The sequence below is a fragment of the Musca vetustissima genome, unplaced genomic scaffold (assembly GCF_032173495.1).
Source record: "Musca vetustissima isolate MV318-11 ecotype Yass unplaced genomic scaffold, APGP_CSIRO_Mvet_v1 utg43716, whole genome shotgun sequence".
Taxonomy (NCBI): Eukaryota; Metazoa; Arthropoda; class Insecta; order Diptera; family Muscidae; genus Musca; species Musca vetustissima.
The window spans coordinates 11,444-38,073 of NW_026887116.1; the positions used below are offsets into that span (position 1 = coordinate 11,444).

General features: G+C 34.8%; 1 protein-coding gene across 1 annotated transcript in view; it reads left to right on the forward strand.

The window, feature by feature from the left end:
• Positions 1-1,281: 1,281 nt before the first annotated feature.
• LOC133334689 (metabotropic glutamate receptor 4-like) overlaps positions 1,282-26,630 on the forward strand; it is a gene marked incomplete at its 5' end in the record, with an annotated part of 36,885 nt that continues 11,536 nt past the window's right edge. Inside the window, 7 exons of the mRNA XM_061543019.1 lie at positions 1,282-1,424; positions 8,036-8,144; positions 8,320-8,491; positions 9,032-9,138; positions 9,576-9,725; positions 20,555-20,688; positions 23,984-24,174. Of these exons, the coding sequence (XP_061399003.1) occupies positions 1,282-1,424; positions 8,036-8,144; positions 8,320-8,491; positions 9,032-9,138; positions 9,576-9,725; positions 20,555-20,688; positions 23,984-24,174 (1,006 nt within the window). The remainder of the gene's footprint in view (positions 1,425-8,035; positions 8,145-8,319; positions 8,492-9,031; positions 9,139-9,575; positions 9,726-20,554; positions 20,689-23,983; positions 24,175-26,630) is intronic.

Sequence of the window (26,630 nt, forward strand, 5' to 3'; positions counted from 1 at the left end):
CCTCTATATCTTTCGATTTGCACGAAATTTGGGATAGAGTATTTGAATGTGTCTATAATCTATTGAAATTGGAAAAAATCGGTTCAGATTTAGATATAGCTCCCATATATATTTTCGTCCGATTTAATGTAAACGGTCCCTATATATACTTCGATTTGCACGAAATTTGGCAGAGTGTAAAGAATTAGGTCTAGAATGATGTGTTTTAAGTTTCCTGAAAATCAATTCAGATTTAGATATAGTCCCAATATGTATGTTCGTCCGATTTTAGGTAAATGGTGTACCAAAGTCCTTATATATCTTTCGAATTACACGAAATTTGGCACATCGTACTCAATTGAATCTAGAATGATGTCCACCAAGTTTCGTGAAAATCGAGTCAGATTTATATATAGCTCCTATATATTTCTGTCCGATCTAAGGTAAATGGGGCTCCAAAGTCCCTATATATGTTTCAGTTTGCACGGAATTTGGCATAACGTACCTATTTGAGTATAGTGTGATATCTACCAAGTTTCGTGAAAATCGGTCAGATTTGGATATAGCTCCCATATATAGTTTCGTCCGATCTAATGGAAATTGTGCACCAAAGTCTCTTTATACCTTTCGATTTGGACGAAATTTTCTATAGCATACTGAAATGAGTCTAGAATGATGTGTGCTGAGTTTCGTGAAAATCGGTTCAAATCTATATATATATATATATATATGTCCGATGTAATGTAAATAATGTACCAATGTTTTTATATTGCATAGCGTACTGAATTTAGTCCAGAATAATGTCGGCCCCGTCCGACGTTACTACTTCCCTTACTGGTTTTTAAGATGTGACAAACGCTGTGGATTTTTTAAAAATAGTTGTTATTTATTTTTGTTTTTTTTTTCAAAAATACCCTAATATTCAAACCTCTAAATCACCCTATATTTTATTGAAAACTAAAACTGCAGAAATATTTTATTTCCGTTTTGGGCCTTCATTATTATAATGGTGTAAATTTATGGCAGCAATATTTTTTTGTTTCACACCAATACCACTACCACCATAGCAACGGTCCAACACTTCTCCACTCGCATAATTTTCATTTGGTCGAACACCTTCTGCCATTATTTTGAGTGTGCCTTCAGTTTTTTGCTCACTCATTAAGTTTTAATATTTATGTTGAAATTTCGCAAGGTGTACAAGTTTGTGAGTGAGTGTGTGTGTGTGTGCACCTTTTTTGTATTATTTACTTTTAAAACAATTGTTCTCTAACCACCCTTTTCTTTACCTCTTCTAAACAGGTGCCATAATATTTGGATCCGATCAGGAAGTACGTGAAGTTATGCGAGCTGTACGCCGTAACAATGCCACTGGCGCTTTTTCATGGATTGGTTCGGATGGTTGGAGTGCCCGTAATTTGGTATCGGATGGCAATGAGCCTGAGGTAAGTGTAAGAGAGCCAGCCAGCCAGTCAGTCAGGCAAGCAAGCAACTCTACAAAACAAATAATGAAAAATAATCATAGCGATAGCTAAACGAATACCGGCAAATGCCATAATGCCATTGGCAAATGGGGAAAGCGGAGGGAGGGCAGAATGTTGGCAGCCTGTGCGGGCCATTGTTAAACTTATCGTTTAAGGAAACATCAAATTATTTTTAATGAAGGAAGGAGGGGTTTTTTCGTCATGTTCATTGGATGTTGCGCTATATTTTTCATCAAAACAAAGTAGAGGAGTATTGTATTGTTGTTGTTGCTGGCATTGAAAGCCTTTGTTTTGAGGCTAGTGGAGGCTGCGATTTATATTTGACAGCAATAACAGCTGTAAATTAAATTAATGTCAATGAAATTATTTTTGTTGTCGATATTTTTCATTGCTAAGGGGTTAAATAGTTTACCTTGTTTGTTTTATCAGGGAAAATAATAATGTTATGAGATTTATTTATTTATTGTCGAAAAGAAATATTTATAAATGAAAGCAATAATCGTTAAGGTGATTGTTTGGAGAATTTAAGAGGAGTGGGGGAAACTATTTAAAAATTGGAAAACAAAGTCATTTTAATACACTTCACGATATGTACAAAGACATAATACCCTGTACCACAGGGTATTATGTCTTTGTGCATATGTTTGTAACATGCAAAAGGAAACGAGAGAATATGAATAGAATCACTTTATGAGTCGATTTTTGCATGTCCGTCTGTTCGTCCATCCGTTTGTTGGTGTTAAATTGTAAACAAAGTACAGGTCGTATTTATTATCCGATTTGGATGAAATTTGGCACAAGGACGAAAAATCGGTTCAGATTTAGATTTAGCTCGGTTCAGATTTAGATTTAGCTCGGGTTTATATTTTCGTCCGATTTTATGTAAATGGTGCACCAGGAGTGATGTGTGCCAAGTTTCGTGAAAATCGGTCCAGATTTAGATATAGCTCCCATATATATTTTCGTCCGATTTTATTTAAATGGTCCACAAATGTCCCTATATATCATTCGATTTGCACGAAATTTGGCATAGAGTACTGAATTGAGTCTAGAATGATGTGTGCTAAGTTTCGTGAAAATCGGTTGAGATTTAGATATAGCTCCCATATATATTTTCGACCGATTTTATGTAAATGTTGCACCAAGGCCCTTATATATATTTCGATTTAAACGAAAGTTTACATAGTGTACTGAAATGATTCTGGAATGATGTGCGATAAGTATCGTGAAAATCGGTTGAGATTTAGATATATCTCCCATATATATTTTCGACCGATTTTATGTAAATGGTGCACCAAGGCCCTTATATATATTTCGATTTAAACGAAAGTTTACATAGTGTACTGAATTAGGTCTAGAATGACGTGTGTCCAGTTTCACGAAAATCGGTTCAGATTTATATATAGTTCCCATATATATTTTCGTCCGATTTGTGGTAAATGGGGCACAAATGTACCTATATATCTTTCGATTTGCACGAAATTTGGCATAGCGTACTGAATTGAGTCTAGAATGAAGTGTGCAGAGTTTCGTAAAAATCGGATCAGATTTAGATATAGGTCCCATATATTTTCGTCCGATTTATGTAAATGGTGCACCAATATCCCTATATATCATTTGATTAGCACGAAATTTGGTATAGCGTACTGAATTAAGTCTAGAAAGACATGTGTTAAATTTCATGAAAATCGGATCAGGTTTAGATATAGCTCCCATATATAGTTTCGTCCGATTTTATAGAAATGGTGCACCAAAGTCCCTACATATCTTTCGATTAGCACGAAATTTGGCACAGCGAACAGAATTAAGTCTAGAATGATGTGTGCTAAGTTAAGTGAAAATCGGTTCAGATTTAGATATAGCTCCCATATATATTTTCATCCGATTTAATGTGAATGGTGCATCCGATTTAATGTGAATGGTGCACCAATGACCCTATATATCATTCGATTTGCACGAAATTTGGTATAGTGTACTGAATTAAGTCTAGAATGATGTGTACTAAGTTTCGTGAGAATCGGTTCAGATTTTGATATAGCTCCCATACATATTTTGGTCCGATTTAATGTAAATGGTGCACAAAAGTCCCTATTTATGTTTCGATTTGCACGAAATTTTGCATAGCGTACTAAATTGCGCCAGGAGTGATGTGTGCCAAGTTTCATGAAAATGGTTTCAGATTTAGATACAGCTCCCATATATATTTTCATCCGATTTAAGGTAAATGGTGGACCAATGTCCCTATGGTCCACTGGCACAGCGTACGGAATTAAGTCTAGAATGATGGGTGCTAACTTTCGTGAAAATCGGATCAGATTTAGATATAGCTGCCGTCTACATTTTCGTCTGATTTTAGGTAAATGGTGCACCAATGTCACTATATATCATTCGATTTGCATGAAATTTGGCATAGCGTACTGAATTGAGTGAAGTTTTATGTGTCTTAAGTTTCGTGAAAATCGATTCAGTTTTAAGTATATTTCTCCCATATATAGTTTATCTGATTATATTCAAGTGGTAGACCAAACACCCAATATTTGTCCGATTGAGACAACATTTTGCACAGCCTACTAAGTTAGGTCCTGTTTGATATTTATGTAGTTTTGTAGAAATCGATTCAGATTTAGATATAGCTCCCATATATATATATATATATATATATAGATTCGTCTGATTTTTGGTAAATTGTGCACCAACATGCTATGTCTGTTCTATCAACAGAATAGCTAAAATTTTTAAATTTATTTCAGTTCTCCTAAAACCAAAAATTGTTTAACTTCCCCCCATTCACAATTTTAAAGATTAAATATCCCGCAGGCACAACAGATTAATGATAGTTTAACAGGATGCTGTGCCAGCAATTGTGTTGGTGCACCCCCAGGCATGAAGGGTGTTTGTTTTGAAATTTTTGCGGAGGGGAGCAGTACGGGGTGTGAGGAAGAAAATTACATTTTTATCATTACACAGCAAAAGAAATTCCAAACATTTCAAGTGTGTCTAACAAGTAACGTGACAGCAGTAGCTCTAGTCACTTCGTAGAATGTCTAAAAATGATAAGCACTTCTCCATTCAAGAGGAGCATCAACCAAACAAGAGGAGAGGAAGAAACACAAAACCATTTTCCCAAATTGTGTTGAATTTTGATAATTTCCAACAGATAGTATCAGCTGATAGGTAATGCACGAACGCACACACACACACACACGTAGACATAGACACACACGTCTGGAATTTCAACTAGAAACATTCTATTGAATTTTTTTTCTTTGGCCTACCTTTTTTATTCTCCTGAAAATATCTGCCCTAAATGATGATGACCGTTAATGTTATTTTGTCTTCAAATAGCCATTCGAATTGATAGGTTGACTGGATGCCATCAGCCAGTAAAGGTTTCCATTGAAATATCAACAACAATTAAGCTGAGTGTACCATTGTGGGTAGTAGTTCGGAAAATCTCTAGCTACGTTATGGCGCCTTCCCAACTTCAGTGTTGTTAACCCTTTGGCATTCATTTCCGACATTCATTGAATCAGTTGTTGCAGCAGCTTTCACTAGTGGGGGGTGGAGTGTGTGTGGAAACATTGTTATTTGTTGCCTGGTTAAAATCTATTAAAGGTAAATTTTCAAAACATCCCTGGAATTTGTAGGAAAATCAAGGAGCACATAATCCAATGAGTTATTTTAATGGCAATCACTGCAATTGTGGCCTATGGCCTGCGGGCCGAGTGGATGCATATTTCTCGGTAGTAGATGTTTTTATAGAATTGAAACATTATTTTAAATATTTTGCGATGGAGATTAATAATCTGTGGGTTTTTAGAAAATATTTTTATGTGGCCTACAATAGGCGGGGATATTTTAAATGGGCGATAGAAGCCTATACAGGCCTTAAAAGACGTTTTTTAGGCGATAAAAGCCTTTAGGGGCCTTTAGAAGCCTTTAAAGGCCTTAAATGCATTTATTGGGCGATAGAAGCCTTTAAAGGCCTTAAAATGCATTTTTAGACCAAGGAAAATTAAAATGATTTTTTTAGGCGATAGAAGACTTTAAAGGTCTTAATATGCCTTTTTAGGCGATAGAAGCCTTTGAAGGCCTTTAAATGCATTTTTAGACCACAGAAAATTAAAATGCCTTTTCTTGGGCGATAGAAGCCTTTGAAGGCCTTAATATGCCTTTTTAGGCGATAGAAGCGTTTAAAGACCTTAAAATGCCTGTTTAGACCACAGAAAATTAAAATGCGTTTTCTAGGCGTTAGAAGCGTTTAAAGGGCTTAAAATGCCCTTTAAGACCACAGAAATTTGAAATGGCTTTTTAGGCGATAGAAGCGTTTAAAGGTCTAGAAATGCCTTTTTAGACCAAAGAAATTTAAAATGGCTTTTTTAGGCGATAGAAGCGTTTAAAGGGCTTAAAATGCCCTTTAAGACCACAGAAATTTGAAATGGCTTTTTAGGCGATAGAAGCGTTTAAAGGAAATTTTTAGACCACAGAAAATTAAAATGCGTTTTTTAGGCGTTAGAAGCGTTTAAAGGCCTTAACATGTCTTCTTAGACCACAGAAATTTAAAATTGCTTTTTTATACCCTCCACCATAGTATGGAGTTTATATTAATTTTGTTTTTCGGTTTGTAACTCATCGAAATAATCATTTCCGACCCTATAAAGTATATATATTCTTGATCAGCGTAAAATTCTATGACGATATAGCCATGTCCGTCTGTCTGTCTGTTGTAATCACTCTAGCGTCTAAACGAAATGAGATAGATCGCTAAAATTTTGCATTGAGTCGTCTTTTGTCCACTTTTAGGCATAGCTCCCATATAAGGGTACCCCCAAATTTTCGGTATTTTGAGGTTCTTGAGTGGGTTTATCTCATTTTTCAACGAAATTCGCTGAAATTTGGTACAATGAGTTTTTATTATGTAGCAAATCTCCCCACTAAAAATTATAAATATAGGTAAATTTTTTTCGGGTAGCCCCCGTATAAGAGTACTCCCCAATTTTCGGTATTTTAGGGTTCTTGAGCGCGTTTTTCAACTGAATTCGCTGAAATTTGGTACATTGAGTTTTTGTTGGGTATCATATTTCCCCACTAAAAACTATAAATATATGTCCACTTTTTCTGGTAGCCCCCGTACGGCACCTTCCAATTTCCAGTTTTTGGGGGGTTTTGATCTTTTTTCACCGAATTGGCTGTAATTTAGTAATTTGAGTTCTTATTGGGTAGCAAATATCTCCACAAAAAATTTTGAATATAGGTCAATTTTTTCGGGTAGCCCACATATAAGGGTAACCCCAATTTTCGATATTTTGAGGTTCTTGAACGAGTTTTTCAACCGAATTCGCTGAAATTTGGCATTTTGTAGTCGTATATGGTAACAAATCTCCCCACCAAAAATTATTAATATTCACTCCTTTTTCGGGGTAGTCCTCATATAACTCCCTTTATACCCTACACAAGTATATTGTCAGGGTATTGTAGCTTTATGCAGCCCCAAAAGTTTGTAACGCCACGAAATATTGGTCCTAGACCCACCTTTAAGTATACCGATCGTCATATCTCGACTAGCTGAGTCGATCTAGACATGTGTGTCCGTCCGTCTGTCCATTATAATTTGTAAACACGATACAGGCCACAGTTATGGACCAATCTTCACGAAATTTTGCATGTTGGATGGGTTCTGGCCAATGAAGACCCCTATTGTTTTTGGGAAAGATCGATTAATATTTAGGGGATGAAATGGACCAAATATTTAATTTTTGTCGGTTTTTCTGGTCGCTCTAGAGGCCGCAACTATGGTCAGAAAATCACGAAATTTTTCGGGCCAAGGAACAAGCGTGCCTGTTTTGATAAAGATGGGTCAATATTTAGCTGGTCAAATGAACCCTGACTTTTGTGTGAAAACTGACAATGTTTGTATTCTATAGCGTATATATTTACTCCTGAAGGACATAGGCCCGAGAAGTTGATGGTGTATCGAAGATGAGTGGTTGGCCTTTAAATTGATACCAATTAAATTGTCGTATGTACTCGGATGTGGGAGTTACACTTAAATATTTACAGGTGTTTACGTATTCATATATTATTTAGTAACCCATTACCACACTTTAGAGCGGATATATAGCCTGATCACTTTGCAACATTTTATGATGTTCCAGTTATGGTCAAGGACAACGCCTATAATTTTCGGTGATGATCATATAATAATTTTGGAATGAAGTGGACCGAAAACTTAATTTTTTTGTGTTTTTATGGAGACGATATATATGCCACAATTATAAGCCGAACATAACAACAACACCCACGGTGAAGGGAATCTGAACATGTAATTAGAAGAGCTTTACTGAATATTAATAATATTCGGAAAATATGCCAGTGTTAGGAAGATATGCTGTTGACCTCCAATCGAACAATATGGTGCAAATATCATGAATTTTTGTATAAACATCCGCAGAACTTAGAGCTCCGTAGTAGTTGTGTCGGCCCCGTCCCACTGTACTGCTCCGTTCACTGGTTTTTTATTATATTCATTTCATAAAATCAATTATTTAACATGTTTTTTTTTTAATTTTTAGGTCGAAGGCACCCTTTCTGTGCAGCCTCAGGCAAATCCTGTTAAGGGCTTTGAGGAATATTTTCTCAATTTGACAGTTGAGAACAATGTACGGAATCCATGGTTTGTGGGTAAGTTTTTTAGAGGAGTTATTTCCAAAAAAAAAAAATTAAGCAGATAATAATTTTTAATTATGTTATTGGAAATAATACCAAGTCCTTTAAAGGATATCTTCAAAAGATAAATAATACCCATTCACTTAAGAGATAATTTCAAAATTTAAATGCAATTTTTTTACATTTTTAGAATTCTGGGAAGACCATTTCCAGTGTCGTTATCCTGGCAGTTCCAGTACCCCGTATAACAATTATAATCGTACGTGTTCCAAAACTGAACGTCTGAGCCGTGAGGACACAGATTTTGAGGATCAACTGCAATTTGTTAGCGATGCTGTTATGGCATTTGCCTATGCTTTGAGGTAAGGAGGAAAATATATTTAAAAAACTTACATTTCTTTAATTAATTTTAATTAAATAAATATTTATTTCAAAATTTTGGGTGTGAAAAATTCTTATTTACGGTGAATAACTTTGGTGGGTATGTAAAAACCCCAAACGGAGATATGATAATGGGGTCGCCAACAAAAAATAATAACACCATATTTTCCATGACCCATGGTGATTCTTTCCTCCTGGGATATTCATACACCCACTAAGGAATTTCACCTCAAATAGGAATTTCCACCCCGGACCATGACCTCGATTTTGGCTCAAAGTGTTATCAATAATTATTACTAAAATTTAAAATTATACAACTGCAATCACAAAAAGTCCCTTTTGAATATGATTGTATTGGTTTAATGCTTTACATTTCGCATGGAAGTTCAAGGTCATGTTAATTAGCTTATCGGCATTTAGCAGTAGTTCACATTAACAATTAGCTTGATGACTTATGTCATTTCATATTCTCTTGTCATTTTCTTCTTCTTCATCATCATCGTCGTTTTCTAATTCCCCAGAGATATGCATCGAGAATTGTGCGGCGGCAAGCCATCATTGTGTGAGGCAATGAAACCCACAAAGGGAGCAGATTTACTGCGATTTTTACGTAAAGTGGAATTTGAGGGTGAGTATCGAAGAAAAGATAAGTTAATTATTGTATTTAAAATATAAATAATTTCCACAAAAAATTAAAATAAATTTTTGGTCACTGGCCTCGAAGTAATATAATACAAATATATGTAAAATATAAGTTTTTATTTTTTCATTGAAAAAAATTGGAAAATAAAAATACACAAATTTTATTATAATATTTTTTATTATATTTATTATTTATTAAAATTTTTTTGTATAATAAAATATATTTATATTTATTAAATATAAACTTCCAGGTCTTAGTGACATGGATAATTTATTATAGTTATATATGTAATATTTATTTTTATTAAATATTTTTATTACTTTATATAATTCAGAAATATATATTATTTTTGTAATAGAAATATTTTCATTATTTTTAATTTCATTTTAAATTTTTATTTATTTTTTTTTATACATTTCCAGGCCTCAGCGGTGATCACTTCCGTTTCGATAATAATGGTGATGGTCCAGCTCGTTATAACATTATCCACTTTAAACAGATCAAGGAGGGTCAATATAATTGGGTCAAAGTTGGTGAATACTATGAGGGAGAGCTGCGCTTGAATATGTCAGGTGAGTACGAAAAAAAATTAATACGAAACATTGAGTTTTGGAATACCAACCAGTAAGGAAAGTGGAGAAGTTAGACTGGGCCGACTATATGATACCCTTCACCACTTTGGGTATATTCTACAGATGTATCCTTTTCGAAGCAAACATTGACATGAAATTGGACGAACTTAAATATGTGATCTTTATCTATAAGTACACCGACTAACATCAAACCAACACATGCCATTCTGTAATCTAGTCTCAATTTTGTAAAAACAAATTTTGCTTCACTGTTTAAAATGTAATATCAATCAGGCACCAGTCGGTCAAACTTTGGGTCTTTAGTGCACAATTTACATTAAATCAGACGAGAATATATACGGGAGCTATATCTAAATCTGAAATGAATTTTCACGAAATTTAGCACACATCAATAATTCAGTACGCTATGCATAACGGAAAAATATATATGGACTTTGGTGCCTCAGTTACCTTAAATCGGACGACGGTATATGGGAGCTAGATCTAAATCTGAACCGATTTTTATGAAACTTAGCACACGTTATCCTAGACTTAATTCAGTTCACTATGCCAAATTTCGTGCAAATCGAATGATATATAGGGACTTTGGTGCCCTATTTGCCTAAAATCGGACGAAAATAAATATGGGAGCCATATCTAAATCTGAACCGATTTTCAGGAAACATAGCACACACATCATGCTGGACTTAATTCAGTACTCTATGCCTGATTTCGTGCAAATCGGAAGATAAATAGGGACGTTGATGCACCATTTACATAAAATCGGACGAAAATATATATGGGAGCTATATCTAAATCTGAACCGATTTTCACGGAAATTAGCACACATCTTTCTAGACTTAATTCAGTACCCTGTGCAAAATTTCGTGCATATCGAAATATATATAGGGACTTTGGTGCACCATTTACATAAAATCGGACGAAAATATATATGGGAGCTATATCTATATCTGAACCGATTTTCACGAAACTTAGCACAAATCATTCTGGACTTAATTCAGTACTCTATGCCAAATTTCGTGCAAATCGACGGATATATAGGTTTTTTGGTGCACCATTTACCTAAAATCAAACGAAATTATATACGAAAGTTATAACTAAATCTGATCCGATTTTCATGAAACTTAGTACACATCATTCTGGACTTAATTCAGTGCAAACCGAGGGATGTATAGGGTTTTGGTGCACCATTTAGATAAAATCGGGTGCAAATATAAATGGGAGCTACAACTATATGTGAACCGATTTTCACGAAACTTAGCACACATCATTCTGGACTTAATTCAGAACTCTATGCCACATTTCGTGCAAACCGAGGGATATATAGGGACATTGGTGCACCATTTACATAAAATAGAACGAAAATATATATGGGAGCTTTATCTATATATGAACCGATTTTCACGAAACTTAGCACACATCATTATGGACTTGCTTCAGTACTCTATGCCAAATTTCGTGCAAATCGAATGATATATAGGGACTTTGGTGTGCTATTTGCCTATCGGACGAAAATATATATGGGAGCCATATCTAAATCTGAATCGATTTTCAGGAAACACAGCACACATCATTCTGGAATTAATTTAGTATGCTATGCCAAATTTTGTGCAAATCGAATGATATATAGGGACTTTGGTACACAATTTACCTTAAATCGGACGAAACTATATACGGAAGCTAGATATAAATCTAAACCGATTTTCACGAAACTTAGCACACATCATTGCGGACCTAATTCAGTACCCTATGCTAAATTGCGTGCAAATCGAAAGGTATATAGAGACTTTGGTGCACCATTTACATAAAATCGGACGAAACTGTATACGGGAGCTATATCGAAATTTGAACCGATTTTCGCGAAACTTAGCACACATCATTCTGGACTCAATTCAGTACCCTATGCAAAATTTCGCGCAAATCGAAAGATATATAGGGACTTTGGTGCACCATTTACCTAAAATTGGAAGAAACTATACACGTGAGCTATATCTAAATCTGATCCGATTTTCACGAAACTTAACACACATCATTCGGTACCTAATTCAGTACTCTATACCAAATTTCGTCCAAATCGACAGATATATAAGTACTTTGGTGCACCATTTACATAAAATCGGACGAAAATATACATGGGAGCTATATCGAAATCTGAACCGATTTTCACGGAACTTAGCGCACATCCTTTTGGAATTAACTCAGTACTCTATGCAAAATTTCGTGCAAATCGAAAGATAAATAGGGACGTTGGTGCGCCATTTACAAAAAATCGGACGAAAATATATATGGGAGCTATATCTATATCTGAGCCGATTTTCACGGAACTTAGCACACATCATTCTGGACTTAATTCAATGCTCTATGCCAAATTTCGTGCAAATCGAGGGATATATAGAGTTTTTGGTGCACCATTTACATAAAATCGGACGAAAATATATATGGGAGCTATATCGAAATGTGAACCGATTTGTACGAAACTTAGCTCACGTTATCGTAGACTTTATTCAGTTCACTATGCCAAATTTCGTGCAAATCGAAAGACGTTGGTGGACCATTTACATAAAATCGGATGCAAATATATATGGGAGCCATATCTAAATCTGATCCGATTTTCTACAATTTCAATAGGGTTCGTCTTTGGACCAAATACGTGACTTGTGCCAAATTTCATCCAATTCGGATAGTCAATGCGACCTGCATTTATTTGTTTACAATTAAACATGGACAGACGGACGGACGGATGGACAGACGGACATGCATAAAACGACTCAGAAAGTGATTCTATGCATATTCTCAAGAGGAACCATGTGTCTGTCTCCTTTCCTTTTGCCTGTTACAAACATATGCACAAAGACATAATACCCTGTTCCTCAGTGTGGTGAAGGTTATAAAAATTCAGAAAGGTATGGTCTTTGCTAGGTACTTCTTTAGACAGGTTGGAAAAATATACCTTAAACTGATAATATTTCAGCAAATGGTGTCTCGATAGCTGACTTAATGGATTTCGGTTTTTAACATAAGTTCCAGGTTTTAATGACCCAAGCCTAGCAAAAGTCCTTGAGAAAATATTTTTTACATCTACGCATATTAGGCATCCAAAATTCGTTTAAATAATTTTTATTTCATCCCCATCCTCATTTATTCAGAAACGTTGAAACCCCTAAAAGTTCCTGGAAAAAGTGTCATACGGTCATCTATTTCAGTTTGCATTTTTTTGTAATACCAGATAAAGGTGTTTTTGGCGTTTCGAATGGTGATTTAATTTTTTTCATGTTAAGGGTACAAAGCTAGACAACCCAAACAAGAACAGCTGGAATGATGATGCTGAACGCCCCATGTTGATTTTGGAACGTTTTTTTTCGGCATCAGCTTCAACCCATGGCGTTGACTGTTGGCAGGGTCATTTGATTTTGTATTTTTTTTTTTTTTTTTTTTTTTTTTGTTATTACAAAAACATATCTTTATTTGATCAAAGAGACAGTGGCGTGGAATTGCCAGTATAGGAGGATGAATCTCAGTTTAAGCAATTTCTGGTGTAAAGAATTTGATTTTCTTTTATGAAGACGAATAATGGCCACCCCTCATTTTTATACTCCCTCATGCTCCATAAATAAAAGGGTGTCGAGAGATCGGAACTTTATACAATAATTTGAAAAATAAGAAATATTGCTCTTTTAATACAATGGATGATTATCGCCCTCCTTGGAATATGTGAACACAATTTTGTACATTTGTATTCACCCCATCAAAAATACCACCTACGCCCCTTGCCCTAGTAAAATTAACCCACTTTCCAATCACAAAACAAAAAATTCACAAATATTTTTTTTGCTATGACAAAAAAGTGGTAACGAAATATTTATTATTCTTCTTTTAATTTATTTTCTTCCATGCTCTCACGTGTCATGACCTTAACAAACCCCGTACCTTTTTCAACTTTCAGTTGACTATGTAGCGTTTCATTGTGTCCATTTTTTTGTCGATTTGACATTCGCTGCAAGTGGTCACATACCATATCTGAAGGGTGGTCAGTTGGATGGCTTTTTTCGGTGGTGTATTGGCGATGATATCTGCCATTGCATGATGTTCATGTTTTGGTTACAATTTGCGAGAAAAAAACACTTGTCCTATAATCCGCATGAGGTTAAGGTATTTTTTCAGAGGACCAAGGATCAAAAATGGGCGATGAGTGTTATTGAAATATTTTAGTCTATTTTGATGGTTTGGAATTTTGTAATAACATTTTTTGGTCTTAACACCCAGTAAGGAAAGTAGTAAAGTCGGACCGGCCGACTATATGATACCGTTCACCACTATGGGTATATTAAACAGGACTATTAACATGAAATTGGATGAAATAAAATATGTGATATTTATCTAAATATGAATCGACTCAGATCTATTCATAAACATGTCATTCGATTGTTACAATGGGACAAAAGTATGTAAATCGACTTCAAACAAATATCAATAGGTCTGTTCTTCTAGAAAAAGCAACTAAGAAATTCTATGCACAATTTCAATTTCCTATGCCGATTTCAACGAAACTTGTCACAGGTTAGGTAATACTAATTTCAGTACGTACGTAATACTAATTTCAGTACGTTCCAATCAGCCATATATTGGATCCTTGGTGCGTCAATTCCTTAAAATCAATCTATGATATAACGGAGCACTATCTAAATCTCAATCGGTTTTCACGAAACTTGGCACACATCAGTCTAGACTCAATTCAGTACGCTATGCCAAATTTCGTGCAAATCGTAAGATATATAGGGACTTTGGTGCACCATTTACATGAAATCGGACGAAACTATATATGGGAGCTATATCTAAATCAGGACCGATTTTCACGAAACTTGGCAGACATCATTCTAGGCTCAATTCAGAACGTTGTGCCAAATTTCGTGCAAATCGAAGGATATATAGGGACTTTGGGCACCATTTACATGAAATCGGACGAAACTATATATGGGAGCTATATAGAAATCTGGACCGATTTTCTCGAAACTTGGCAGACATCACTCTAGGCTTAATTCAGTACGTTATGCCAAATTTCGTCAAAATCGAAAGATATATTGGGACTTTGGGGCACCATATACATGAAATCGGACGAAACTATATATGAGAGGTATATCTAAATCTGAACCGATTTTCTCAAAACTTGGCAGACATCACTCTAGGCTCAATTCGTTATGCCAAATTTCGTGCAAATCGAAGGATATGTAGGGACTTTGGTGCACCATTTACATGAAATCGGACGAAACTATACATGGAAGCTATATCTAAATCTGGATCGATTTTCACGAAACTTGGCAGACATAATTCTAGACCTAAATGATTAGGCTGTACCAAATTTCGTGCAAATCGAAAGATATATAGGTACCGTTTACAATAAATCGGTTAAATATATATGGGAGCTACGTCTAAATCTGAACCGATTTTTCCCAATTTCAATAGGGTTCGTCTTTGGGCCGAATACGTGACCTATGCCAAATTTCATCCAATTCGGATCATAAATGCGACCTGTACTTTGTTTACAATTTAACATGCACAGACAGACGGACGGATGGCGCCGACCATATGATACCCTACACGACTTCCACGAAAATATAACTTTCTGTGGTTCTATATTCTGAGCTCCGGCAATATCTCGCAATATTTGCACCCTCTGGACCGACTAGAGGTCAACAAATATTACTTATATTCACTACAGCCCTTCTAATTACTTGTCCAGATTCCCTTCGCATTGGGTTGTGTTGGGATGTTCACCTTTAAATGTGGCATATAGATCGGCTCGAAAAAAATACAAAAAATGGAGTTTTCGGTCCCCTTCATCCCAAAATTAGTATCTGATCATCACCGAAAACCTCATGGAAAATTTCAAAGCGATCAGCGCTATATTTCCGTCTTCTAATGTGGTAATGGGTTACTAAGTAATATATGAATACGAAATCAACTCTAAATATTTAAGTGTAACTTCCATATCCGAGTACATACGGAATATAATTGGTATCAATTTAAAGGCAAACCTCTTGGATAAACTATCAACTTCTCGGGTCTATGTCCTTCAGGGGTATATATATACGCTATAAAATACAAATTTTGTAATTTTTCACATAAAAGTATGGGTCCATTTGACCCGTTATATATTGACGGAACTTCATAAAAACAGACGTGATTATTCTTTGGCCTAATCCCCTTTTCCATGTAAAAATTCGCGATGTTTGGGTCATAATTGCGGCCTCTGGAGCGACCAGAAAATCAGACAAAAATTAAGTATTTGGTCCATTTCATCCCCTAAATATTAACCGATCTTTAACAATATGGGTCTTCATTGGGCCGAACCCATCCTACATGCAAAATTTCGTGAAGATTGGTCCATAACTGTGGCCTGTATCGTGTTTACAAATTATAGTGGACGGACGGACACACATGTCTAGATCGACTCAGCTAGTTGAGATATGACGATCGTTATATTTAAAGGTGGGTCTATGACCAATATTTCGCGGCGTTACAAACTTTTGGGGCTGTACAAAGCTATAATACCCTGACACATAATTGTGTAGGGTATAAAAATCCATGCCTTTGTCAGATCTTTGAAATAATCCACTCCCATTTATGGTCCTTGACAAATATATTTTTTAATCCTTGGAAAAGTATTTGTTGAGTTGAGTCCTACCGGATTTCATTGTAATCTTTCCTTGTAGTTTTAACTTAGTTCTTAATTGTATCATTGTGTAAGTGTGTGTATGTCACACACACACCCACATAATGCCCCCAACACAAATACCTGTTGTTCCTTTTGCCATTTGCCAACATTCTTTGCAATTTACAATTGTCATAACTTAAATATCTTACAATGACAGGATTAGAGAAAAGGTCAACTATGTAACTTGTAAGGTACATAGAATTGAAATAAACACACACACACACAGACAAACATAAAAGGAACTCCTGGCCTTAAAATGAAACACTGGAATTTATTATTTTTCTAAATAAAAGATTGTGGCCTAAGGATTTAAATTAAAGTTTTGAAAAAACACACAACTTGAATAAACATGGCATGCGGACATGTCCTTTGAAAAGGATGTTCTTTTTATTTTGTAGTTCTATTTTTTTAACAAGATTCTCCTGCCAGTTGCAGTAGTTGGGTTATTTATTTATTTTTGTTTGTTTTAATATTTCAAGTTTATTTTCTAAAACTTTAGTAAACCACATTCTATTATTGAACACACAAAAAATATACAAAAAATTTAATTAGAAATGTTGGTTTTTCTCAGTTATTGTTAAATCAATTGACACCTTTGGTTTTGTACAATTTACCAACACCTGGATATTAAAACTTAATTTGGAGACGACTACATAGACACATACATGTATGAAAACAACTTCAAAGCAATGGCGGAAATAACATTTTATTGAGGGGGGAACTATAAAAGGATATTTTTTTAAGGTTGGGTTTTCTTTCTCAAAAAAAAAAAAAATTCAATAACCTATAAGGAGGGGCTTATTTGAAAATATATTTGTTCAAGGATCTACAAGGCGTGGATTATATAAAAATGTTTTTTCAAGGACCTATTTTCAAGGACCTGTTATAATCATACCTTTTCAAGGACATTTAAGGCGTGGATTATTAAAACCATACTTCAGCAAGGACCTCTAAGGCGTGGATTATTAAAACCATACTTCAGCAAGGACCTCTAAGGCGTGCATTATTAAAACCATACTTCAGCAAGGACCTCTAAGGCGTGGATTATTAAAACCATACTTCAGCAAGGACCTCTAAGGCGTGCATTATTAAAACCATACTTCAGCAAGGACCTCTAAGGCGTGGATTATTTAAAAATACTTCTTCAAAGGCCTTTAAGGCGTGGATTATTAAAAATAAAATATTTTTTCAAGGACCTTTAAGGCGTGGATTATTAAAAATAAAATATTTTTTCAAGGACCTTTAAGGCGTGGATTATTAAAAATAAAATATTTTTCAAGGACCTTTAAGGCATGGATTATTAAAAATAAAATATTTTTCAAGGACCTTTAAGGCATGGATTATTAAAAATAAAATATTTTTCAAGGACCTTTAAGGCATGGATTATTAAAAAAAAATTTGGATTATGAAAAGTAAAATATTTTTTCAAGGACCTTTAAGGCATGGATTATTAAAAAAAATTTGGATTATTAAAAATAAAATTTTTTTTCAAGGACCTTTAAGGTGTGGATAATTAAAAAAAAATTGGATTATTAAAAATAAAATATTTTTTCAAGGACCTTTAAGGCGTGGATTATTAAAAATAAAATATTTTTTCAAGGACCTTTAAGGCGTGGATTATTAAAAATAAAATATTTTTTCAAGGACCTTTAAGGCGTGGATTATTAAAAAAATATTTTCTCAAGGTTCTTTAAGGCGTGGATTATTAAAAAATTTTTTTCAAAGGCCTTTTAGGCGTGGATTGTAAAAAAAAAATATTCTTTCAAAGACTCTTCAAGACATGGATTATTAAAAACATACTTTTGCAAGGACCTTTAAGGAGTGGATTATTAAAAAATATTTGTTCAAAGGCTTTTAAGGCGTGGATTATTAAAAAATACATTTTCACAGGCCTTTAAGGTGTGGATTATAAAAAACTATTTTTTCAAAGGCCTTTAAGGCGTGGATTATAAAAAATATTTTTTCAAGGACTCTTCAAAACATGAATTATTAAAAAAAATATATATTTTCAATGACTCTTCATGACGTGGATTATTAAAAAAAATATTTTTTCAAGGACTCTTCAAGACGTGGATTATTAAAAAAAAAAAAATTATCAAAGGCCTTTAAGGCGTGGATTGTAGAACATAAAAATATTTTTTCAATGACTCTTCAAGACGTGGATTATTATAAAAAACTATTTTTTCAAAGGCCTTTAAGGCGTGGATTATAAAAAATATTTTTTCAAGGACTCTTCAAAACATGAATTATTAAAAAAAAATATACATTTTCAATGACTCTTCATGACGTGGATTATTAAAAAAAATATTTTTTCAAGGACTCTTCAAGACGTGGATTATTAAAAAAAAATTTTTATCAAAGGCCTTTAAGGCGTGGATTGTAGAACATAAAAATATTTTTTCAATGACTCTTCAAGACGTGGATTATTAAAAAAAATATTTTTTCAAGGACTCTTCAAGACTTGGATTATTAAAAACATACTTTTGCAAGGACCTTTAAGGTGTGGATCATTAAAAAATATTTCTTCAAGGACCTTTAAGGCGTGGATTATTAAAAAATATTTCTTTCAAAGGCCTTTAAGGCGTGGATTATTAAAAAATACTTCTTTAAAGGCGTTTAAGGCGTGGATTATAAAAAATATTTTTTCAAGGACTCTTCAAAACATGAATTATTAAAAAAAAATATATATTTTCAATGACTCTTCATGACGTGGATTATTAAAAAAAATATTTTTTCAAGGACTCTTCAAGACGTGGATTATTAAAAAAAAATATTTTTTCAAGGACTCTTCAAGACTTGGATTATTAAAAACATACTTTTGCAAGGACCTTTAAGGCGTGGATTATTAAAAAAATATTTTTAAGGGCCTTTCAGGTGTGGATTAGTAAAAAAAATATTTTTAAGGGCCTTTAAGGCGTGGATTGTAAAAAAATATTTTTTTGAAGGACTCTTCATGACGTGGATTATTAAAAAATATTTTTCAAAGACTCTTCAAGACGTGGATTATTAAAAAAATATTTTTTCAAAGGCCTTTAAGGGGTGGATTATTAAAAAAATATGGTTTCAAGGACTCTTCATGACGTGGATTATTAAAAAATATTTTCTCAAGGACCTTTAAGGGGTGGATTATTAAAAAAAATATTTTTTCAAGGACTCTTCAAGACATGGATTATTAAAAAAATATTTTTTCAAGGACCTTTAAGAGGTGGATTATTAAAAAAATATTTTTCAGGGACTTGCAAGACATTGATTATCTCAAAGATATTTTGTCAATCTTCTAGACGTAGATTATTTAAGGAGATGATTTTATTTAATAATATTTTTCAAGGTGTGGACTTCTTAAAGATTTTTTTCAGGCTCGGTTTATTTAGAAGTATGTTTCTTTAGGACCCACAAGGCATTGATTATTTAAATAAAGCATTCAAGGACCTCCCAGGCGCAAATTACTTCAATAATACTTTCAAAGACCTCCCAGGCGTAAATTATTTTAAGAATATTTTTTCAAGGACATTGTAGCCTACGTCTATGTCTTTATGAGTAGAAATCATGAATTTGCATTAACAAAATTCTTAAATGGGAGAATGTGTCAATAAGTAATTGCTTTATTTTCATACTCGTATTTCATAGGCTAAGAGGCGTATGATTAATTAATTACAAATATAATAATTTATATTACTCATACGCTCATATAAATAGTTGTTACTATAATAAATTAACATCCCACTTTAAATTGGAAATTTTAAATTTAATAGACATTGAGGTGATGTGTATTTGACACATAAGGAAACTATATAAAATGTGGCTAATATTGTGAAGGGGAATTTTAATTGGATTCTTGGATAAACAAAATTATTTTTATTGTTTTACATTTTTAAGTGAACTAGTTAATCTCAATAAAATTTGAATCTTATTAATAAAAATAATATCTAAGTGAATTTAAAACGTTAAAAATATATTTATAAATTTAGAAAAATATATTTACTAAAAACTACGTATGATTAATAAATCATTTTGCAATAAACATTACACATACGCCTTACATCAAATTTTTATCTAATAGCTAATTTTTTACCTATATTTCTGTTCTATTTTTCAGAGGTCCAATTTAAAATGTTGCAACCCAAACCACCCGAATCCGTTTGCAGTTTGGAATGCGAAAGGGGTCAGGCGAAAAAATATGTGGAGGGTGAGAGCTGCTGCTGGCATTGTTTCAATTGTTCAACATATCAGGTGAGTAGAAGTGGCAGAAAACAACGACAGCAAGTTTTTATTTTTGAAAAAAAATTGTTTGAAGTAACTTTAAACTAGCTTCGAAAGGCTTGGATTTTTTAAAATCATTTTTTCGAGTAGCAACCAAAGGCGTGGATTTTTTTAAAAATATGTTTTCAGGGTCTAGCCTTTGGCGGGATCTAGCCTTAGGCGTGGATTTGTTTTTAATATTTATACCCTACGCAGGGTATTAAAGCTTTGTGTAGCCCCAAAAGTTTGTAAAGCCGCGAAGTATTGGTCCTAGACCCACCTTTAAGTATACCGATCGTCACATCTCGACTAGCTGAGTCGATCTAGACATGTGTGTCCGTCCGTCCGTCTGTTCATTATAATTTGTAAACACGATACAGTCCAAAGTTATGGACGAAATTTTGCATGTAGGATTGGTTCTGGCCAATGAAGACCCCTATTGTCACGAAATATTACCCAGGCTCGGAATAAAAATCCGCAGAAACATAAAGTTCTATGGTAGTTGTGTAGAGTATCGTATGGTCGGCCCGTCCGACTATACTGCTCCGCATACTGGTTTAAAAATATTTTTGTCAAAGACCTACTAAAAGATATAGAAAATATTTGTAAACCAGTGAGCGGAGCAGTATAGTCGGACGGGCCGACCATACGATACCCTACACAACTACCATACGATACCCTGCACAACTCCCACATACGAGTACATACGGCAATATAATTGGTATCAATTCAAAGGTCAACCACTCCTCTTGGATATATTATCAACTTCTGGGGTCTATGTCCTTCAGGTCGGTCTTGTGCGCAAATCCACAAATTTGGAAGATCACGTTCCAGGATGTTGTTTTCTACTTGGTCTTTCCATCTAATTCGTGGCCTTCCCCTTCTACGGGAACCATCAGTAGGCTCGTTTTTATATGCCTTTTGAGCTAGGGCATTCTCATTCATCCGCACAACATGGCCTAGCCACCGTAGTCGCTGCAGCTCAATACGACTGACTATGTCGATGTCCGAGAATAGCTGGTACAGGTCATGGTTCATTCGACGCCGATATTCACCGTCGACGCAGATCGGCCCGTAGATCTTTCGGAGAATTTTTCTTTCAAACACCTCAAGAGCTGTCTCATCTGCTTGCGCAAGTACTCATACTTCTGATCCATATGTTAGCACGGGTAGCATCAGCGTCTTGTAAAGTGTGAGTTTGTCTGGCGGGAAGTGGCCTTGCTTCTAAACTGCTTACTTAGACCATAGTAGCATCTGTTGGCCATCACACTCCTTCTCCGAATTTCACAACTGATGTCAGTCGTTTTATTTATGGCGGTACCAAGGTATATAAGGTCTTTAACTACCTCGAAGCTGTAGTTCTCAAGTTCCACAGTTGGTCCGAGTCTACTGGACGTCTTGCGCGTTGGTACCATCAGCTTGGTCTTCTCGCCGTTTACTGCCAAAACCCACTTTGGCAGACTCCTTTTCAATTTGTTCAAAGGTGGCTGTTACCGCCCGCAATGTTCGACCCATTATATCGATGTCATCGGCGTAGGCGAGTAACATGTGTTGTTTGGCGTACAGTGTGCCATTTCTGTTCACTTTTGCGTCTCGTATGATGTTAAAAAGATCACACGACAAACTGTCATTTTGTCTGAATCCTCGTTCGGTATTGAAGGGCTCCGATAGGTCCTTTCCTACTTTAACCGCTGACATTGTGCCACTTAAAGTTATCCTGCATAGCCGTATTAATTTTGCATTAAACACCTCTGGATGGATAGGGTTGTCGAATGCGGCTTTATAGTCGACAAATAGGTGATATGTGTCGATGACATAGCACACTGGATAGCACTTTATATGCGATGGGAACGAGACTTATTCCTCTATAGTTGGCACATGTCGTCTTGTCTCCCTTTTCGTGCACGGGACAAAGGATGCTGAGGTTCCAATCATTGGGCATGCATTCATCTAGCCAAATTGTACTAATCAGCTGGCGCATTCTTGTTCCTGACCAGCATCTGGCCACCAGTCTTGTCATTTTTCACACAAAAGTCAGGGCCCATTTAACCCGCTAAATATTGAGAGATCTTTATCAAAACAGCATTGCTTATTCTTCAGCCCGATTCTGTTCTCAATGTAAAATTTCGCTATGTTCGGGCCGTATTTGGGGCCTCTGGAGGGACCAGAAAAACGGTCAAAAAATAAAGTATTTCGTCCCTTTCATCCCTTAAATATTAACCGATCTTTACCAAAAACAATAGTGGCCTTCATTGGCCAGAACCCATCATACATGCACAATTTCGTGAAGATTGGTCCATAACAGTGACCTGTATCGTGTTTACAAATTATAATGGACAGACGGACGGACGAGATTTGACGATCAGTCTAGGACCAATATTTCGTGGCATTACAAACTCTTGGGGCGGCACAAAGCTATAATACCCTTACAACATAGTTGTGTAGGATATAAAAATTCACGCGTATGTTTAGTTCGTGAAAAAATATTTCTTAAAACTCCCTGCCTGTTTATTGTTCTTGGAAAAATTAAATTTCCTGCCTTCCCCTTCAAAATCCAATAATCAATGTGATATTAGTTTGTTTGCTTCCAGGATTTTTTCGATTACATTTTGAAATCACTTGAAAACAATTTTCAATGTTTTTTTCCTTGTTTATTTATTTTTCTATTATTTCCTTCTCATATTCCCTGAAAATGTTTGTGTGTGTCTGTGTCATGTTCGATGGCTTGTTAACCTGACATGATTGTGGCAGCCATGTCAGTGTGTTCGCTTGGCCGTAATGCTACACCGGAAACGTGTACAAACACCACATGTTATTACTCATGTATAAGCTGACAGTATATTTATACCATTAACTTTAGGTTTGCAATTGTTGTTGTTGTTAGTGTAAGTGTTATTTTTCTTGTTGTCATATCTTGTCCGTATAACTACTGCTTCTGGGGACTTCTTGGCTTACCATGGGAAACATGATTTATTGTAAAACTTTGCAGTTTGGTTTTTAAGGGCAAAAAGAAAAGTAACGGTAACTTGGTAAGGATAAGGACAAAATGAGTGAGATATTGTTGGAGAGGGCTAGGAAGGGTGTAAATATAATCGATTTTATAGGACAATTGTTTGAGGGCGGATAGAGGTAATTTTCTTCTTTTTGGTCGAAGGTGTATAGATTAAAGTTAGGAATCTATTTTTAATAACTCGAGAGTTTTATAAGAAGATTTATTTGTTTTAATCCTTTTTCTTATTATCCTTTTTTCATTATCTTTTTTGTTTTTTCTCCATTTTTATTGCAGATTCGCCACCCCACCGATGAAACCCAATGTCTAACCTGTCAATTGGGTACATTACCCGATGCCACCAAACAATATTGCCAAACCATACCAGAGGTTTATTTACGACCCGAATCCGCATGGGCCATTGGGGCTATGGCATTTAGTGCCACCGGAATATTGGTGACACTGTTTGTTGTGGGTGTATTTGTGAGGTAAGTTTATCTACTAAGGATATCAATGTATGTCCGTAATGTAAGAACGTATAAAAATATTTTTTATTTATTTTATTTCTCCAAGATTTTATTTTTTTGGCCACGTGATTGTCTTCGATATTTGCTCAGATATCCATGTCGTAGAATATCCTGCCAAGCGACTTGGGTAAATAACAAATGTCCATGGACATTACAAATGCATCTCCCATAGTTGATAATGTCCAGCATGACATTGATACCACTATATATTATTGTACTGGCCACTTGACATGGTTTTTCTGATGATGTATGCTTTCCATTTGTTGTATCCTTAATGGCAAGGATAACAAGGAATTGAAATTTCAACAACTTATCCTTGGCATTTTTAAATTGAGGAGTCAGACACTTTTTTGGAAAACCATAAATGTTTAAAAAAAATTAATAGGTTTCAGGGCAAGTCCCTTGAGGTCATGGCCAAACCAAACGAATCCTTAAATATAAAAATTTCCTCAAAACAAAAAATACCTCTAAACATCAAAAAATCCCAACTTATATTACATTCTGAACATTCTGTGTATTTTTGCAAAAAAAAAAGAAACAAAAATACATTTTCAAAATATTTGGCCATGTACCAAAAAAATATCTGACCTTAAACTCAACATTATATGGCCAATACAATCCTTTTTTTTCAATTTTTTCCCTGTGTTAAATACCAAAAAAAAATCGTATTATGTTCAACAAAAATGTTGCAAAATTTTGAACTTACACATTATACAATGTCCCGCACACACTCACACAAAGTCATGACCTTTTTAATAACAACCACATAACATTTCCTTATTACAATAATGTTGGAAGCGGTGTGTGTCTGTGTTTGAGCTGTTAGAAATGAGCACAAACAGTTTTCAATGGAATTTCTAAAAATATTTTTCTCGAAACCATAACAATTAGAAGGGGAAACCAGCAGCAATGGATTAAAAATGAAAGAACAATAGAAAATGTGGATGGGGAAGGATGGCGGGTCTCCATAGTTGAATTAAATTATTTTTAAAAATCCGCGCCTTATGTAGTCTCTTAGAAAAATACTTTTAAATCAGTAAGGAAAGTAGTAAAGTCGGACGGAGTCGACTATATGATAACCTTCACCACTTTGGGTATATTGTACATATGTATCCTCACAATTGTATATCAATGTGCAACAGACTCATGCCTTTCTGCAATCTATGCTAAATTTAATTACATTCGGGCAGATTTACAGTCGTCTGCGTACCATGAGACAAATTTATGGAAATCGGTACGTCTGCACCAATTTCAACAAAACGCAATAACGTCATTCAAGTCTCAATTTCATACATTGTGTACAATTTCGTATTAATCGGACAAACGTTAGGGTTTTGGTGAACCATTTACGTAAAATCGGACGAATATATATGTATATGTGGGAGCTATATAGAAATCTGAACCGATTTTCTTGAAACGTAATACAAAACATTCTAGACGCAATTCAGCACGATATGCTAAACTTCGGGCAAATCGAAAGATATGTAGGGACTTTGGTGCATTGTTTACCTAAAATCGGAAAAAAATATATATGGGAGCTATATCTACATCTGAACCGATTTTCCCGGAACACACCACTCATAATTCTGAACTCAAGTCAGTACGCTATGCCAAATTTCATGCAAATCGAAGGACATATAGGGACTTTGGTGCACTATTTATCTAAGATCGGACGAAAATAAATAACTAAATCTGAACCGATTTTCACGAAACTTAGCAAACATCATTCTAGGCTGAATTCAGTACGCTGTGCCAAATTTCGTGCAAATCGAAAGATATTTAGGGACTTTAGTGCACCATTTACCTTAAATCGGACGAATATATATATATATATGGAAGCTATATCTAAATCAGATCCGATATTTACGAATTTGAACACACATCTTTCTAGACTCAATTCAGTACGCTATGCTAAATTTCGTACACATCGAATGATATGTAGGGCTTTGGTGCACTGTTTACCCAAAATCGGACGAAAATATATATGGGAGCTATATCTAAATCCGAACCAATTTTCCCGGAACTCACTACTAATCATTCTGAACTCAAGTCAGTACGCTATGCCAAATTTCGTGCAAATCGAAGGATATATAGGAACTTTGGTGCACTATTTACCTTAAATCGGACGAATATATATATGGGAGCTATATCTAAATCTGAATCGATTTTTCACGAAACGTAGCTACATCATTTTGGGCTTAATTCAGTACGCCGTGCCAAATTTCGTGCAAATCGAAAGCTATTTAGGGACTTTGGTGCACCATTTACCTTAAATCGGACGAAAATATATATGGGAGTTGTATCTAAATCTGAACCGATTTTCACGAAATTTAACACACATTATTCTAGACTTTATTCAGTGCGCCATGCCACATTTCATCCAAATAGAAGGATATATAGGGACTTTGGTACACCAT